We start from the raw sequence: 16,188 nt of genomic DNA on the forward strand, positions 1-16,188 counted from the left end.
TATTTCTGTGGTGTGTGTGTAGTTTATTTGTAGATGTATTGCTGCAGAAAATTAATGACATTTGCCTTTTCAGTAAATGACAGGCAAACCTCCCCCCCATTCATATTTGAAAGCATATCTTGTTATATCATCTAAGGCAAATCAGATGTAAACAAGCAGCACTGTTACTTTCTGAGAAGACTTTTCAAGCGTTGGTGTGGTAGAGTTACACCATTGTGTGTTTTAGGAAAAGTACACAAAAGAAACAAACTTAAAAATAAGTAGACTGTTGGCATGGCAACACATATCCATCACTCACACTTATTTGATTATTAACACAACAGATAAGCAAAAACAGCATTTAGAGGGATGTAAAAGAAGTATGTTTATTTTTACAAAAGTCATTAGGCACATTCCAGTTAACATACACTTAAGTAATTTTATGAAAACACCTATGAACAGGAGCCATCTGATATGAAACATGGCACAAAAAAAGAACCAAGGGATTGTCAAATTATTCTGAATAGGAATGAATGCATACATATGCATTGCAATTGTTACAGCATGTTGGTTCAGGTGGAAGTGAAAAGAGGCCCCATTTATTTGTTACATTATGATAAATATTGTAATATTTGAATAGTGTAACAATAGCTTTGACGAAACCATTTGTTACAATCTAATGCAATGTGAAACACACGTCAAGTTTAGTATCCTGCACTTGAAAACTTTCAAATAATTTAGCAAACATTGTAGAACTCTTCTAATTCTGCAGAAAATGACAAATAAGTAAAAACTACATGAACAAATCCTGTACTTCACACTGAAAAGCTAAAAGTATTTGATTTTTTATATTGTCTCAGAAAATGTCAAACACAATTTTTATCACAATGACAGCACAACAGTAATAGTACAAGGCAACTTAACGTTAAAACTGAATCTAGATACAGTTTAAAGAACAGAAAAGACACTTTCATGGTCAAGACGACTGATTGGTGAAAAATGTTTCACTATGGTCAAGTTATATTGCACAAACAATCTACTACATTTACTAAGTATAAAAAGTAAATACACCAGAGCAATGTAACACAAAGGTATATACTTAATCTGTCAGATCAACCACAATATCTTGAGCATTAAAGTCAGAATTGACAGCTATATGCGTCTCTATACCACAACAACAAGTTGGAAATAGATTTGGGTAAGTACAACAAACTAAATTACAGTAGGTTTTTCGATGGAGAAAACGCAATATGGGCCAAAGCAGGAGGGCTACAGAGTCTTCTTCTTAAGAATAAGTGGACCAACGTTGTCTCCTGTCAGCTCGTTATGCTTTATGTGTGATTTATCACAAACGGGAAACTGCAAGATAAGAAAGAACAAATTAAATGCTGATAGTGACAGTGGTTCTTAGGCACCCTGAGGCTTTTGACAAAAATGACACACAAAGAGGAAGTGAAAAATCACACATATATACAGTATATATGTATTTTTTTTCTCCACACACATATGCATGTTAAGTTTCACTACAGTTTTTTTCTTAAACGGGACATATCATATATTTTTTATTAATTTCAGAATACCTTTTCCCTCTTTGGTCCAATTATAATGTTATTCATAATTTTTTTGGTGTGCCAACAAGTCCATTTCCTCTACTGTTTGATTGCTTGTATCATCGCAAAATGTCAAATATATTATCGCCCTAATTCATTAAGATATTATAAACATTAACATCATGATTTTCTGTTCTGTTCTTTCTTTTTTTCTGCTCTGAACTGCTCTATTGTGAAAAGCGCTCTACTAAATTTGACTTGACTTTGGTGCTGTTATTGTATATGTTCATAGTACATTGATCTACTTTACAGTTTCTCATGATACTACCCATTTAAATCAGATACACTGTGTGTGTTTTTTTCTATTTTTCTCAGGCATGGAACCTCCTACCGTTTTAGATCGCCAGCAGCGGCAGTAGCAAACATTTGGAGTCCTCAGGTCCTCTATGTCGATCTCGTTCACCACTTTAGGGTTTTCTTTTTGGATCTTCAGATTTATTAGACTGTCTCTTTGCTTTTTCTTCTTGGGCAGGAAGGGCCGGATGGTCAGATAACCCAACAGAGCCAAAATGCCCAATAACGGTAGGAGCCGCAGCCACTCTGAAACTGAGACACAATCAAGAGTTACAACTCATCATAGAGTTTGCTGTATTCTTAATTATCACACTGACAACAGAATCTACTTAGTGAGGGCTCTTCTGCTTACTGTGGAAAAAATAAGCGTGGTAAGTGACAGATCAAATAATATTCAATGATTAACACACTTATCATATTTATACACATGTGCATTAGTGAAAATTAACCTGTCATGAACTGTTGAATTACACAATGACCGTTGCTTATTTTAGTTGTTTGTAAAGGCTGCTTTAACATATTTAACGTTACAGATACAAAGAGTTGTGCATTTATTGTGCCACCTTTTATAATACTATAATAAAGCAAAGCATGCTGTCAGATGCTCTGCATATGTTGTCCTTCACATTTCTAAAACAGACACTCACTGTTGTGGATATTTTGTATACGAAAGTAGAATCACTTGTGCAAGGAGACACTACATATTGAGTATCTTCTCAAGAATGTGCATGGAAGGTGGCATTTTTCCAACCAGTTTATATAAGTTATGACTTATTTGAGCGTTTAACAGACGGAAAACAGAGACACTTAACATCACTCTTTCTGTGCAGGCATGCGCGCTTAACTTAACTTTCCTCCTACGCTTGTGACATTTTGCGTGATAAAACGCATACCTGTGAGTCTCGCAAAGCCGCCGATTGTGTCTGGAAGGGGTAGTTTCTTGAGGTAGGCTGGAAGTTGCATTTTGATAATCCTGGAGATACTTTCTAACACCATCTTGAATGACTTTGTGCGCTTCTAATTGAGAGACAGCAGGATATTTCCTGGGACATTGTACGTCGTCGCGTTAGTTCACTTGCGTAGTCGTTTCCGTTTGCTCGTTGAAGAGGCGCTACTCGAGGCTGGAAGAATCTTCGTAGCTGTGACCGTGAATAAGCGTAAGCACACGGCGCGCAGTAAAAGAGTCAACCAATCAGCATCTGCAGAGTTGGTTGCGCCCGATTGGCTGCTTTCACCGCGCCACTTGCTTTTGGTTTTGTTGGCTCTTCATTATGTCTATGCTTTACCCTATGCTCTTTACTTTACTCTCGTACAGAAAAAGAGTCTGGACACTAACAAACTAATACTTCATAAATAATCGAGTTAGAGACACCCTGTTAAGAAATGTGAATTTAATTATGATTTGAATTATTTGATTTAATTTGAATTTTGTAATTCTTGCAAACTGTTTGGTGTTGCAAAAGGAACTTTTTCGTGTGAATATGCACGATTGTTTTGACAGATTTCTCGAACTTTTCAAGAATCGTTGGTTTTATTATTATTATTATTATTTTAAACAAATATCACGATGTAATTAGATTTTTTTTGTACATGATAATATTGCTTGTGATATTATTTTATCATACATCTCTTTATTTACTACGAAAGTATCATATTCATGTGAGAAAATGGACTAAAACCAAGCCATATTTTATTCCGTTTATATGAGATTAAATAATATGGATCTGCTTTTAAATAATAATAATAATAATAATAAATCTGTCTTGTTATTTCCTTTCATTTTTCCCTGTCTGTCTTGCAAAATTTAAAAGAAGAAGAAAAAAAAATAATCAAAATATGGATACATGGATACAGTGTACAGTGTCACTTTCTGTGGTGTAATAATGGTGCAAAGATTAATATTATTAATAATAATAATTTACTGCTGATTATATATAATCAGATTAATTATTATGTTATATTACATTACATTATTAGTCAAGGCAGTCATGAAAGAACAACATTCTCCAGCATTCCTTGCGCTTTTGCGCAAATAATGTCCGTTTTCATGGATTAATTTAAAACACCGAGCTAAATTTATTTCTAAAGTCACATTTAATTATATGGTGTGTTGTACATGTTATTTACGCCCTATAAAGGCGTTTCTTTCTCTTCAGGCATCTAGCAGGACTACTATGTGCGCTGTCGTTTAGGTCCATGTCTGTCCGGTGTCATTGGTGAATGACCGAAGATGTCTCATAGCAGGTTGTTTACCCGGTTGCTCTGTAAGTAAAACTGGCACGAGTGTTGTTACATTTGAAACTCATCGCTGTCTTTGTTTTGACATTACTGCATCCGCTATTCTACACGTTGGAGTCGTTTATCTCGTTATTTTCAGTGAACAGACACAGTGAGCTAATGCTAATTCTGTTGTGTTGGTGTTATCAGCACCAAGTGTAACATATTTAACAGTGAACTTCTGAAACGTGACCTTTACTGGTAAATATGCTTAATTTCAAACTCATCGCGAGGTTAACTTATTGCAATGTATTTAATAGAGCAATGTTAGTGAACTTGAAATGTTGCAGACTGACAGCAGTATCATTTAATGTAACCAAGTGCTTATTTATGTGTTGGAAAGGAAAGAGTCTGTGTCTTGGCTACAGTTATTTGACTTTGCTTAAGCTTAATAGCTTAAGTTGACAGGTAGTACATGATGACTAGTGTGACAAGCTGTGTGATTAGATGGGCCATCCATTTCTCTAGGTTAAAGTTCACTTTAAACCACTCATAGACAACCAGTTGCTTATCTACTCAATAACAGCCATTTTGCGTGAATTTCTATAGATGTGAAATAAATGCAACAATACATAGCATTACACTATAATTTCATTTAGCATACTGTTGGTTCTGAAAAAGTATAGTATGCAGTGTATCACAGTTAGAGAGAAGTTAGTCAGCACTACTTTCTGTGAGTGAAAATTCGCTTATTGGCATTGCACAAGACTGGAAGAGTTCAGAGAACCAAAAGTTTTAAAAGTAGCAATACTCTTTCGCAGATTACAGTAAAATGCTCTGACCATTTAGATTTTCTACTATATTACTTTTACAAGAGAAATGCATATATATATGTTATGCACTGATGACAGTGAAGTACAAGCAACGTCTCTCTCACTGCGATACACTGCATACTATACTTTTTCAGAACCAACAGTATGCTAAATGAAATTATAGTGTTATGCTACCTATGTATTGTTGCATTTATTTTACATCTGTAGAAATTCACGCAAAATGGCTGTTATTGAGTAGATAAGCAACTGGTTGTCTATGAGTGGTTTAAAGTGAACTTTAACCTAGAGAAATGGATGGACCATCTAATCCTGTCAGTTGTGATCAGTAGCCTGTTTCTTGAAGTCATGTTCTTTTCTGTTGCATCATTCAGGAGATAAAACTCTTTGCTGTTCACTTAGCCTATAAACTTATTGAAATGTATAGTTCAGCATGGTGCTTTGTAACTAGTGTTGTCGGTTTGACCCCGTCTTATTTCCAAATAGGGCTGCATGATTAATCGAAATTAAATCGCAAAGGCGATAAATTGCGATTAGAAGCTGCGATTGTCATGCATATTGCTGAATAAACTGAAGATTTAACTAGTGGTCGACCGATATTGGTTTTTTGACAGCCGATGCCGATATCTTGGAAAGCAGGGTGGCCGATGGGCGAAATTTAATTTGAATTCATATTTAAGAAATTTGAAATCATTTGAAAATTGATTAAATAATAAACATGTAAAATAAACATACTTATACTCTAGAAGACAAAGTATTTTTCACAAATAAATAAATATTTAATAAAAATATAATTAAAAAGGAAGTAAACACTGTAACCAACAGGGCACTCAGTATTCTGGGAAGTTTGTGTGCATTGGGAATCATAGTTTTTTCAAATAAAGCCAAGATAACACTCATTTTACATACAGCACACAGTGAAAATGACATGAATATAACAGCCCTATTTCCAAACTATTTGAGGTCAAGGCAGCATGACCTTTGGACATCAGATCCTGTAGGTAACTTACAGAGTAATGTGAATGAAACGTCTTAGGCCTAGACCAAGTTTACTAATGTAGCTGCCAAGTTGACTTTAAAACCTGCCGGTTTATTTGGAAGTTTCCTGATTTAATTTAGTTGTAACCCTACAGGTCAAACATTTGCATTTAGTGTGGCAGATGAATAAATAACCTGCAGGCAGGTGTGTTGGACCCAGAAAATATTATGAAGATATTTATAGAAATGGCAACATTTGGTCATGCAGACCTCACTAAGAAATGTATATATATATATATAAAAAAAAAAGGTTTATTAGGTGTATTTACTGAATCTTGCTTCTCATTCCACTGCTGTTGTGTTTGTATTTGCAGTGCAGCAGGCCGGGGTGAGACACTGTTATACTGGCAACAGGAAGAACCTTTACATCAACAAGAACACTAAGGTCATCTGTCAAGGCTTCACAGGAAAACAGGTGAGTAGCCACAGTCTGTGTTCCCCACAGCACCCTGCATTTCAGCCCAAATATCTGAAAAGGCTCTCCTATACTTTTATTACTCACTAATTGGAATGCAGTCTACTTGGTTGTGGCCTGTCTGAGTGAGAGTAACTGGCTGAGCAACAGCAGTAAATCTCACTGTATTTTAAACTTGATTATCTGCTCACCATAATTGAACATAAGATGTTAGTGATGCACTGAAATCAACAGTTTTGGAGGGCAAAAATTATTGACCAAAACTGTGACATTTAATTTGTGCTTCTCTGATAGAGTGTGAATAAACTGCAACTTGTAAACATGTCAGCTGTGTGAATGCCAGTGCTGGATTAACAATATTGATTTCTTGTTTTTAACCAATCTTCATTTTGATGAACCAGTGCTGTTTTTAGTTAATGCATGAACAAACCTTCACTAAACACTATTTGTTGCACACTTGCCATCCAATAATCACAATAAGCTTTGTGCTTTATTATATGTTTTACACTGTGAAACAAAGTCTGAGCTTTCAAATTCTGTCAATTTGATAAAATTCAAACAACAAATTTCATTATGATACTCTAGTTTTTAAAACTGTGGGACTCAAAATAAGTTTAGCTGGTAATCTACATATTACCACAGATGCTGTTGATAAAGCCAAAGTTTTATTTGACCCAAGAGAAAATGGACTAAAACCAAGCCATATTTTATTCCGTTTATATGAGATTAAATAATATGGATCTGCTTTTAAATAATAATAATAATAATAATAAATCTGTCTTGTTATTTCCTTTAATTTTTCCCTGTCTGTCTTGCAAAATTTAAAAGAAGAAGAAAAAAAAATAATCAAAATATGGATACATGGATACAGTGTACAGTGTCACTTTCTGTGGTGTAATAATGGTGCAAAGATTAATATTATTATTAATAATAATTTACTGCTGATTATATATAATCAGATTAATTATTATGTTATATTACATTACATTATTAGTCAAGGCAGTCATGAAAGAACAACATTCTCCAGCATTCCTTGCGCTTTTGCGCAAATAATGTCCGTTTTCATGGATTAATTTAAAACACCGAGCTAAATTTATTTCTAAAGTCACATTTAATTATATGGTGTGTTGTACATGTTATTTACGCCCTATAAAGGCGTTTCTTTCTCTTCAGGCATCTAGCAGGACTACTATGTGCGCTGTCGTTTAGGTCCATGTCTGTCCGGTGTCATTGGTGAATGACCGAAGATGTCTCATAGCAGGTTGTTTACCCGGTTGCTCTGTAAGTAAAACTGGCACGAGTGTTGTTACATTTGAAACTCATCGCTGTCTTTGTTTTGACATTACTGCATCCGCTATTCTACACGTTGGAGTCGTTTATCTCGTTATTTTCAGTGAACAGACACAGTGAGCTAATGCTAATTCTGTTGTGTTGGTGTTATCAGCACCAAGTGTAACATATTTAACAGTGAACTTCTGAAACGTGACCTTTACTGGTAAATATGCTTAATTTCAAACTCATCGCGAGGTTAACTTATTGCAATGTATTTAATAGAGCAATGTTAGTGAACTTGAAATGTTGCAGACTGACAGCAGTATCATTTAATGTAACCAAGTGCTTATTTATGTGTTGGAAAGGAAAGAGTCTGTGTCTTGGCTACAGTTATTTGACTTTGCTTAAGCTTAATAGCTTAAGTTGACAGGTAGTACATGATGACTAGTGTGACAAGCTGTGTGATTAGATGGGCCATCCATTTCTCTAGGTTAAAGTTCACTTTAAACCACTCATAGACAACCAGTTGCTTATCTACTCAATAACAGCCATTTTGCGTGAATTTCTATAGATGTGAAATAAATGCAACAATACATAGCATTACACTATAATTTCATTTAGCATACTGTTGGTTCTGAAAAAGTATAGTATGCAGTGTATCACAGTTAGAGAGAAGTTAGTCAGCACTACTTTCTGTGAGTGAAAATTCGCTTATTGGCATTGCACAAGACTGGAAGAGTTCAGAGAACCAAAAGTTTTAAAAGTAGCAATACTCTTTCGCAGATTACAGTAAAATGCTCTGACCATTTAGATTTTCTACTATATTACTTTTACAAGAGAAATGCATATATATATGTTATGCACTGATGACAGTGAAGTACAAGCAACGTCTCTCTCACTGCAATACACTGCATACTATACTTTTTCAGAACCAACTGTATGCTAAATGAAATTATAGTGTTATGCTACCTATGTATTGTTGAATTTATTTCACATCTGTAGAAATTCACGCAAAATGGCTGTTATTGAGTAGATAAGCAACTGGTTGTCTATGAGTGGTTTAAAGTGAACTTTAACCTAGAGAAATGGATGGACCATCTAATCCTGTCAGTTGTGATCAGTAGCCTGTTTCTTGAAGTCATGTTCTTTTCTGTTGCATCATTCAGGAGATAAAACTCTTTGCTGTTCACTTAGCCTATAAACTTATTGAAATTTATAGTTCAGCATGGTGCTTTGTAACTAGTGTTGTCGGTTTGACCCCGTCTTATTTCCAAATAGGGCTGCATGATTAATCGAAATTAAATCGCAAAGGCGATAAATTGCGATTAGAAGCTGCGATTGTCATGCATATTGCTGAATAAACTGAAGATTTAACTAGTGGTCGACCGATATTGTTTTTTTGACAGCCGATGCCGATATCTTGGAAAGCAGGGTGGCCGATGGGCGAAATTTAATTTGAATTCATATTTAAGAAATTTGAAATCATTTGAAAATTGATTAAATAATAAACATGTAAAATAAACATACTTATACTCTAGAAGACAAAGTATTTTTCACAAATAAATAAATATTTAATACAAATATAATTAAAAAGGAAGTAAACACTGTAACCAACAGGGCACTCAGTATTCTGGGAAGTTTGTGTGCATTGGGAATCATAGTTTTTTCAAATAAAGCCAAGATAACACTCATTTTACATACAGCACACAGTGAAAATGACATGAATATAACAGCCCTATTTCCAAACTATTTGAGGTCAAGGCAGCATGACCTTTGGACATCAGATCCTGTAGGGAACTTACAGAGTAATGTGAATGAAACGTCTTAGGCCTAGACCAAGTTTACTAATGTAGCTGCCAAGTTGACTTTAAAACCTGCCGGTTTATTTGGAAGTTTCCTGATTTAATTTAGTTGTAACCCTACAGGTCAAACATTTGCATTTAGTGTGGCAGATGAATAAATAACCTGCAGGCAGGTGTGTTGGACCCAGAAAATATTATGAAGATATTTATAGAAATGGCAACATTTGGTCATGCAGACCTCACTAAGAAATGTATATATATATATATAAAAAAAAAAGGTTTATTAGGTGTATTTACTGAATCTTGCTTCTCATTCCACTGCTGTTGTGTTTGTATTTGCAGTGCAGCAGGCCGGGGTGAGACACTGTTATACTGGCAACAGGAAGAACCTTTACATCAACAAGAACACTAAGGTCATCTGTCAAGGCTTCACAGGAAAACAGGTGAGTAGCCACAGTCTGTGTTCCCCACAGCACCCTGCATTTCAGCCCAAATATCTGAAAAGGCTCTCCTATACTTTTATTACTCACTAATTGGAATGCAGTCTACTTGGTTGTGGCCTGTCTGAGTGAGAGTAACTGGCTGAGCAACAGCAGTAAATCTCACTGTATTTTAAACTTGATTATCTGCTCACCATAATTGAACATAAGATGTTAGTGATGCACTGAAATCAACAGTTTTGGAGGGCAAAAATTATTGACCAAAACTGTGACATTTAATTTGTGCTTCTCTGATAGAGTGTGAATAAACTGCAACTTGTAAACATGTCAGCTGTGTGAATGCCAGTGCTGGATTAACAATATTGATTTCTTGTTTTTAACCAATCTTCATTTTGATGAACCAGTGCTGTTTTTAGTTAATGCATGAACAAACCTTCACTAAACACTATTTGTTGCACACTTGCCATCCAATAATCACAATAAGCTTTGTGCTTTATTATATGTTTTACACTGTGAAACAAAGTCTGAGCTTTCAAATTCTGTCAATTTGATAAAATTCAAACAACAAATTTCATTATGATACTCTAGTTTTTAAAACTGTGGGACTCAAAATAAGTTTAGCTGGTAATCTACATATTACCACAGATGCTGTTGATAAAGCCAAAGTTTTATTTGACCCAAAATATTTAAAAGTGGATAAATCCAGTTTTGCAAACAGTGAGTCGCAGAACACAGATGAATTTGATGTAAAGCCTGCATGCTTATGAAACCCCAAAATAGCATTTATAATTTTGATGCAACATTTTAAGGATCTGTAGGCTACAGTGGTCATTATTTCTTCCTTGTTTGTAATAATGTGGGCACAATATTTTGAGAGCAAAGTGGGTTTTGATGCCAAAAAAAGAAACAACTGTGAGATGATGTAATAATAAATACAAATAAGATAATTTATTAACTAACATATTAAATGAATTAAGTAATTTTTCATATAAGATATAATATGGCCACTTTAAAGTAGGGCTGGGCAATATAGCTCAAAAATGTATCAACGATATAATGTTTCATATCATTCGGTATCGATAATTATTGGCATTTTTTTATAACCTTTTTTAAAACAAAGAGCAATAGAACAAAATGTTTACATTTAATCACTGTATTTTTTAATTAACTCAATTTATTGAGACGAACAACAAATTTTTTTTTGTTTTAACAGTCAAAAACAAAATAAAAATTAAACACATCTCATTTCTAATGTTTTATATGCAGATTAAATAGGTTAAACTTTTGGCTTGTCTCCCGATGCCACAGAAGGGGCGCAATGAGCAAAATAATGCAGCACATTAAATTGTCAACGCAAGGAAGTAATTGTCTATAATTAATGCATTACGTCTAAATTAACTCATATAAATCAAATATAATTTCGTAAATTGCATAAACAATTATGAACAAAACAGCATCACGTATTTATGCATTGCATAATACAAAGAGCCGAATCGACCATCACACAGATTGCCTTTAAAAACATATGAGACGCAGTGAAAAAGGAATAAACAAATTTGCGACGTGTTTTCTAAAAGTTTAAACCGTTTTAATTTTGCATGGCTGTCTACATCTCTTGTGTGAGATGTGAGTGCAGAAGTCATATTTGTCCGTCTAGAAAATGCGCTGGATATGCATTCTGTGTGAATGACTTGGTTTCGGTTTTAACCTAATCAAGATCTTCTAGGCATTGAGCTACTATATTTCTCTAATATTTTGAATGAATAACGCAGCAACTGCGCGTCTCGTGGGCTAGACTAAAAACATTAAACTACAACGTCACTTACATCATCATCACAGCATCTCGTGCTCCACTGATGACGCTCCCTGACGCACATCTAACATTGGATTGTACTATTTTTGCATTCAAATGCAAATGCTTATTTTAATTTGTGTGCTGTCTGTGCCACTCACAGCACGTGCCCATATCGTGCACCTATATCAAACATTTTTCATATCGTTATCGAAGAATGTGTACCGTCGATAAATATCAATACCGTTTTATCGCCCAGGTCTACTTCAAAGCATACAGTTCTACATGAGTTGGTTTTCAAATGTACTATCCATTCTTGTTTTATTTTATTAATTAAGGATTGACGTCTGTCCATAGGCCCTTTACACTAAAACTGCTGGCTCCAATATCCAATAACCTTGCTTTTCTTACCCCTGTGATTTATGTCGTATCTCTCATTGTATTTCTCTCGCTCTCCTTCACCCTCTTTCAAATGACTCTTTACTATAATAAAGGGTTATTAGATGAAGTTTTAATGAACACTCGTTATAATTAGAAGGGGATGAGGAATGACTGGAGTGTCATCATGGCATATTAACTTTGCTGTACAGCTACATAAGCAAACCATACCTCAAATTAATCGCCACACTGTTAACGGAGGCAATGTTCAGGAAAAACGGCGAAGTTAGCACAGCACTTCAGTGTTAATGAAAGCATGAGAACAAATGATAGTAGAAAAGTTGGCAAGAGGATGCTCTTAAGGGGAAATGGATCGAAAACGTGCCAGATTTCTCATTCTTTCTAATTATATTTCTAACATTACAGTGGTAGATATTGACTTGGTACTGGTGACCCTTGCCTTTGGGCTTATCTGCGATGTTTCAAAATAATTTGTAATAATTAGCATGGATGTAGTGGGGAAGGAAGGTTAAAGTTCATGATGTACAATTTCCACTGACTGTTCAAATTCCTAGGAAATATTCATTTTCATTTTCATTGATTTTAAAGTGCATCACATACTAAAATTGCATTTGTAAGTCTATGTTCTGGGCTGAATGTACATAAATATACATGTCATGTTCTGCATTAGTCTCTTTAAATGTGAATTGATTTATCTATGTACTTAAAAAAATCTTTAGCCATGCAAAGTGTTTAATTGACCTATCGGTAAGCCCCTCCCCTCGAAAGCAGAAGAGCCAATGGCAGTTGAGTATCAGTTGCACAGGGAGCGGAACTCGGGCATCTGTAGGTTTCAGCGCCATAGAGAAACATTGGAGGATCCGAAGCTTGCATCGGTTTGATGGTGTTTATGCAACAAAAATGGAAAAAGGATGTGCTTGTGGTACTTGTAACACTGATTCCATGTATCCTGAGAGGATGGGCAATAGCATTTTCTAAACCCAAACAAAACAGAGCAAAATGTCCCTATAAGCATTCAACCCTAATCCCAATGAAGACAAAAAGATTCATTTTGTTGTTGTCATACACTCATTAAGTTACATTTTTTTTTTGTTCAAGCAGAACATTAATGTCATCTTGTGCTTCAGCAAAGTATCTCTGGCTAAAACTAGCTAACGTTGAAGTTAGTGAGTCCATACTATTACAAACCTAAATAGCGAACTGTTCTCACATCATGTACAGTGTAGGTCAAAAACACATAAACGAAGGTCTACATTTCAGTGCATCTTCCTATTAAACTGTTTAAATGTACATTAATGTAATCGTACCCTGCGATACATAAACAGTGTTGATCCGGGATGTTGTCATCTGCGATCGTGATGACCGTAATATGAGACTTCTCCCGCTTGCATTGTGATCTGTAAACGCTTCGAGTTACCCACCGTATTTATTTTAAAGGGGTCATATGATGCGATTTCAATTTTTCCTTACTCTTTGGAGTGTTACAAGCTCTTGGTGCATAAAGAAGATCTGTAAAGTTGCAAAGACTAAAGTCTCAAATCCAAAGAGAGATTCTTTATAAAAGTTAAGAGTCAGCCACACCTACCTAATACGGATCATTCTAACACGCCCCCACATATCTACCTCACGATGTGGGAAGATTTGCATAACGCCACCCAAATGTTCACGCAAAGAAAGAAGGCGTAACTTTTATTCTCGCTGTAGTATTGTTGCTGCCGCCATGCCGTGAAGACGTTGTGAAAGCGAAGCTACTTTGTTTGGCCTTCCAAACAATAATGTAAAGTATGTGGAAAATAATTACCGATAGGTCAATTGAGCCTATTATACCATGCATGACTTGGTTTTCCTTTCTTTGTTTTGTTGATGATTGATGATTTACCTTTGTGTAGTGGTTTGGGTTCAACCAGTGTCATATGCCAGTTATACAGATGTAATTTAGAATTTTATAGACACAAAGGTTCTACTCCTCTCTACTCTACTGGATCTACTCTACTCAAGTAACTGACCTCTTGCATTTTCTTGAGTAAACTGTATTGTGTTGTGTAGGGTCATCATTTGGTCCCTTATGTTTTTACTCACACCCCTGGTCTTTTATTTTATTTAATTTTTTATTCAAGGTCCATTTAGTCATTTTATTTTTATAATTTTTTCATAATTTATTTTTTTCAAAGCTATTTTCCACCCACTCTCTGACATTGAAAATAAAACTTGTCTTTTTTTTTTTTTTTTTTGCTGCTGTGCCTTTTGAGAAATGCCACCTTTGCACTCTGGTCTGTTCATGCTTTGGCAGCAGGTTTGCTTTTGGGTTCAGTACAGATTTTATTATATAACATCCTTTATTAACAACATATTTCTGCATTACATCAGTTGTGGCAGGTTCACAAAACAATAAAAAATGTGCTGCATTAAAGGTTAAGAACAAATTGAATAAAATAATCAAGGACCTTTTTTAAAAATAAGCTTCAGCCATTCCTTCTAATGCTGAGATTTGTAGAACAGCAGGTGCTTCCCACAACCAGCCGTGGTTCAAGGTTTAGTGAACTTTCACACACTTTGCTCTAATGTATCTTTAGTTCCTTCTGTGCTTATTGAATGATAGTATCTGCTTGTTTAGAAGGAACAGTGTGGACTGTGGATCACCGTCAACAAAGTATCTTTTTAGACTGGCGAGGAAGTTTTGTGTTTCAGATACAGTATGTTTTCATAGTACGTAAATGTCTTTGACTCAGAAGTAAAATGTGATTCTTTGTTATATGTCCCCTTTGGTGTTAATAGAAGCTGACTGTGCTGAACGCCCAGTCAAATTCTTCTCTGTCCTTGGTTGAAAGATGTCTGTTTTCGCTCTCTGTCTCCAGGGCACATTTCACAGTCAGCAGTCTCTGGACTATGGCTCGCAGTTAGTAGGAGGAGTGTCTCCAGGCAAGGGGGGCAAAACACACCTGGGTCTGCCAGTCTTCAACTCTGTGAAAGAGGTCATTGGTCGATTTAATAATGATGGCACATACACACACCTCAAACTTGATTGTGTGTTTCCCTGCTTTTCCTCCATGTTAACACACGCACACATATGGTGTAACTGCCCCAATCCCAACCTGAATATTAACTCTTTATCCCCCTTGTGTCTCTCATTATTATTTGTGTTTATGCCTAGATGTTATAGCCAAAAGTCAGCTTTTTCCATTACATTCAGCTCTCTATTTTTGGCTTTTGACCTGAAAATTTCAGAACCATCCTATTGACCAAACTGCTAATATTAGCCAAATATATTGGTTTTCAAAATATCTATTTTAAGAATTAAAATAGTAAAAAATCTAATTTAAAATAATTATTTATTTTACACTAGTAAGCATAAAAACAATTACACTGACATTCAAAAGTTTGAAGTCAGAGATTTTGAAAGATATCAATGCATTTATGCAGCAAGGATGCATTAAATCGATCAAAAGTGACAGTAATATATGCTACAAAAGATTATTATTATTTTTTTTAAATGCTGCTTTGACTTGAAAAAAAGGTCATAAAGATCATGGTTTCCCCAAAAACATTAAGCAGCACAACGTTTCTACCTTTTTAATTATATGAAATATTTCTTGATGATGCAGAAAATGAGCATTTTAGAATGATTTCTGAAGAATCATGTGACCTTGAAGACTGAAGTAATGGCTGCTGAAAATTCAGCTTTGCCATCACAGGAATAAATTACATTAAAAAAAAAATATATATATATATATATATAAAAAAACAGTTATGTAATAATATTTCACAATGTTACTGTTTTTACTATATATTGAAAAGTTTCAGCTTTAATACGGTAGTGTATTTTTAAAATATCAATCCAGAATAATTCACAGCAATATATAGAATGTAAATGTCACACTGGTACACTTATGTAAAGATTTTTAAGTGATACAGTTTTGAATCTTCATTTACACAGAGAGTTTGAGCTATCTAAAGTATCGTAATGCTTCACAGTTTCAGAAACATTAATGACCATATATTTATTTACATATAAATCAGTATTCACAATGATGCTTAAAGGGGTCATATGATGCTGCTAAAAAGAACATTATTTGGTGTACTGAAATGTTTATGCAGTTTAA

General features: G+C 34.8%; 2 protein-coding genes across 2 annotated transcripts; one reads left to right on the plus strand and one right to left on the minus strand.

Moving 5' to 3' along the window:
- Positions 1-370: 370 nt before the first annotated feature.
- Positions 371-3,035, minus strand: cisd2 (CDGSH iron sulfur domain 2). Its single transcript, XM_016234713.1, has 3 exons — positions 2,777-3,035; positions 1,921-2,135; positions 371-1,338 (listed from the first exon to the last, which is right to left on the minus strand). Exons 1-3 carry the CDS (start codon positions 2,877-2,879, stop codon positions 1,249-1,251), a joined length of 408 nt encoding a protein of 135 aa, XP_016090199.1. The 5' UTR covers positions 2,880-3,035; the 3' UTR covers positions 371-1,248.
- A 4,526-nt stretch (positions 3,036-7,561) lies between these two features.
- On the plus strand, positions 7,562-15,248 carry LOC107552338 (succinyl-CoA ligase [ADP/GDP-forming] subunit alpha, mitochondrial-like). The gene is made up of 4 exons (XM_016234201.1): positions 7,562-7,664; positions 9,800-9,900; positions 14,944-15,060; positions 15,240-15,248. Exons 1-4 carry the CDS (start codon positions 7,631-7,633, stop codon positions 15,246-15,248), a joined length of 261 nt encoding a protein of 86 aa, XP_016089687.1. The 5' UTR covers positions 7,562-7,630.
- The last annotated feature ends 940 nt before the right edge of the window (positions 15,249-16,188 follow it).

This window comes from Sinocyclocheilus grahami, unplaced genomic scaffold, assembly GCF_001515645.1.
Source record: "Sinocyclocheilus grahami isolate Dianchi unplaced genomic scaffold, SAMN03320097.WGS_v1.1 scaffold17.1, whole genome shotgun sequence".
Taxonomy (NCBI): Eukaryota; Metazoa; Chordata; class Actinopteri; order Cypriniformes; family Cyprinidae; genus Sinocyclocheilus; species Sinocyclocheilus grahami.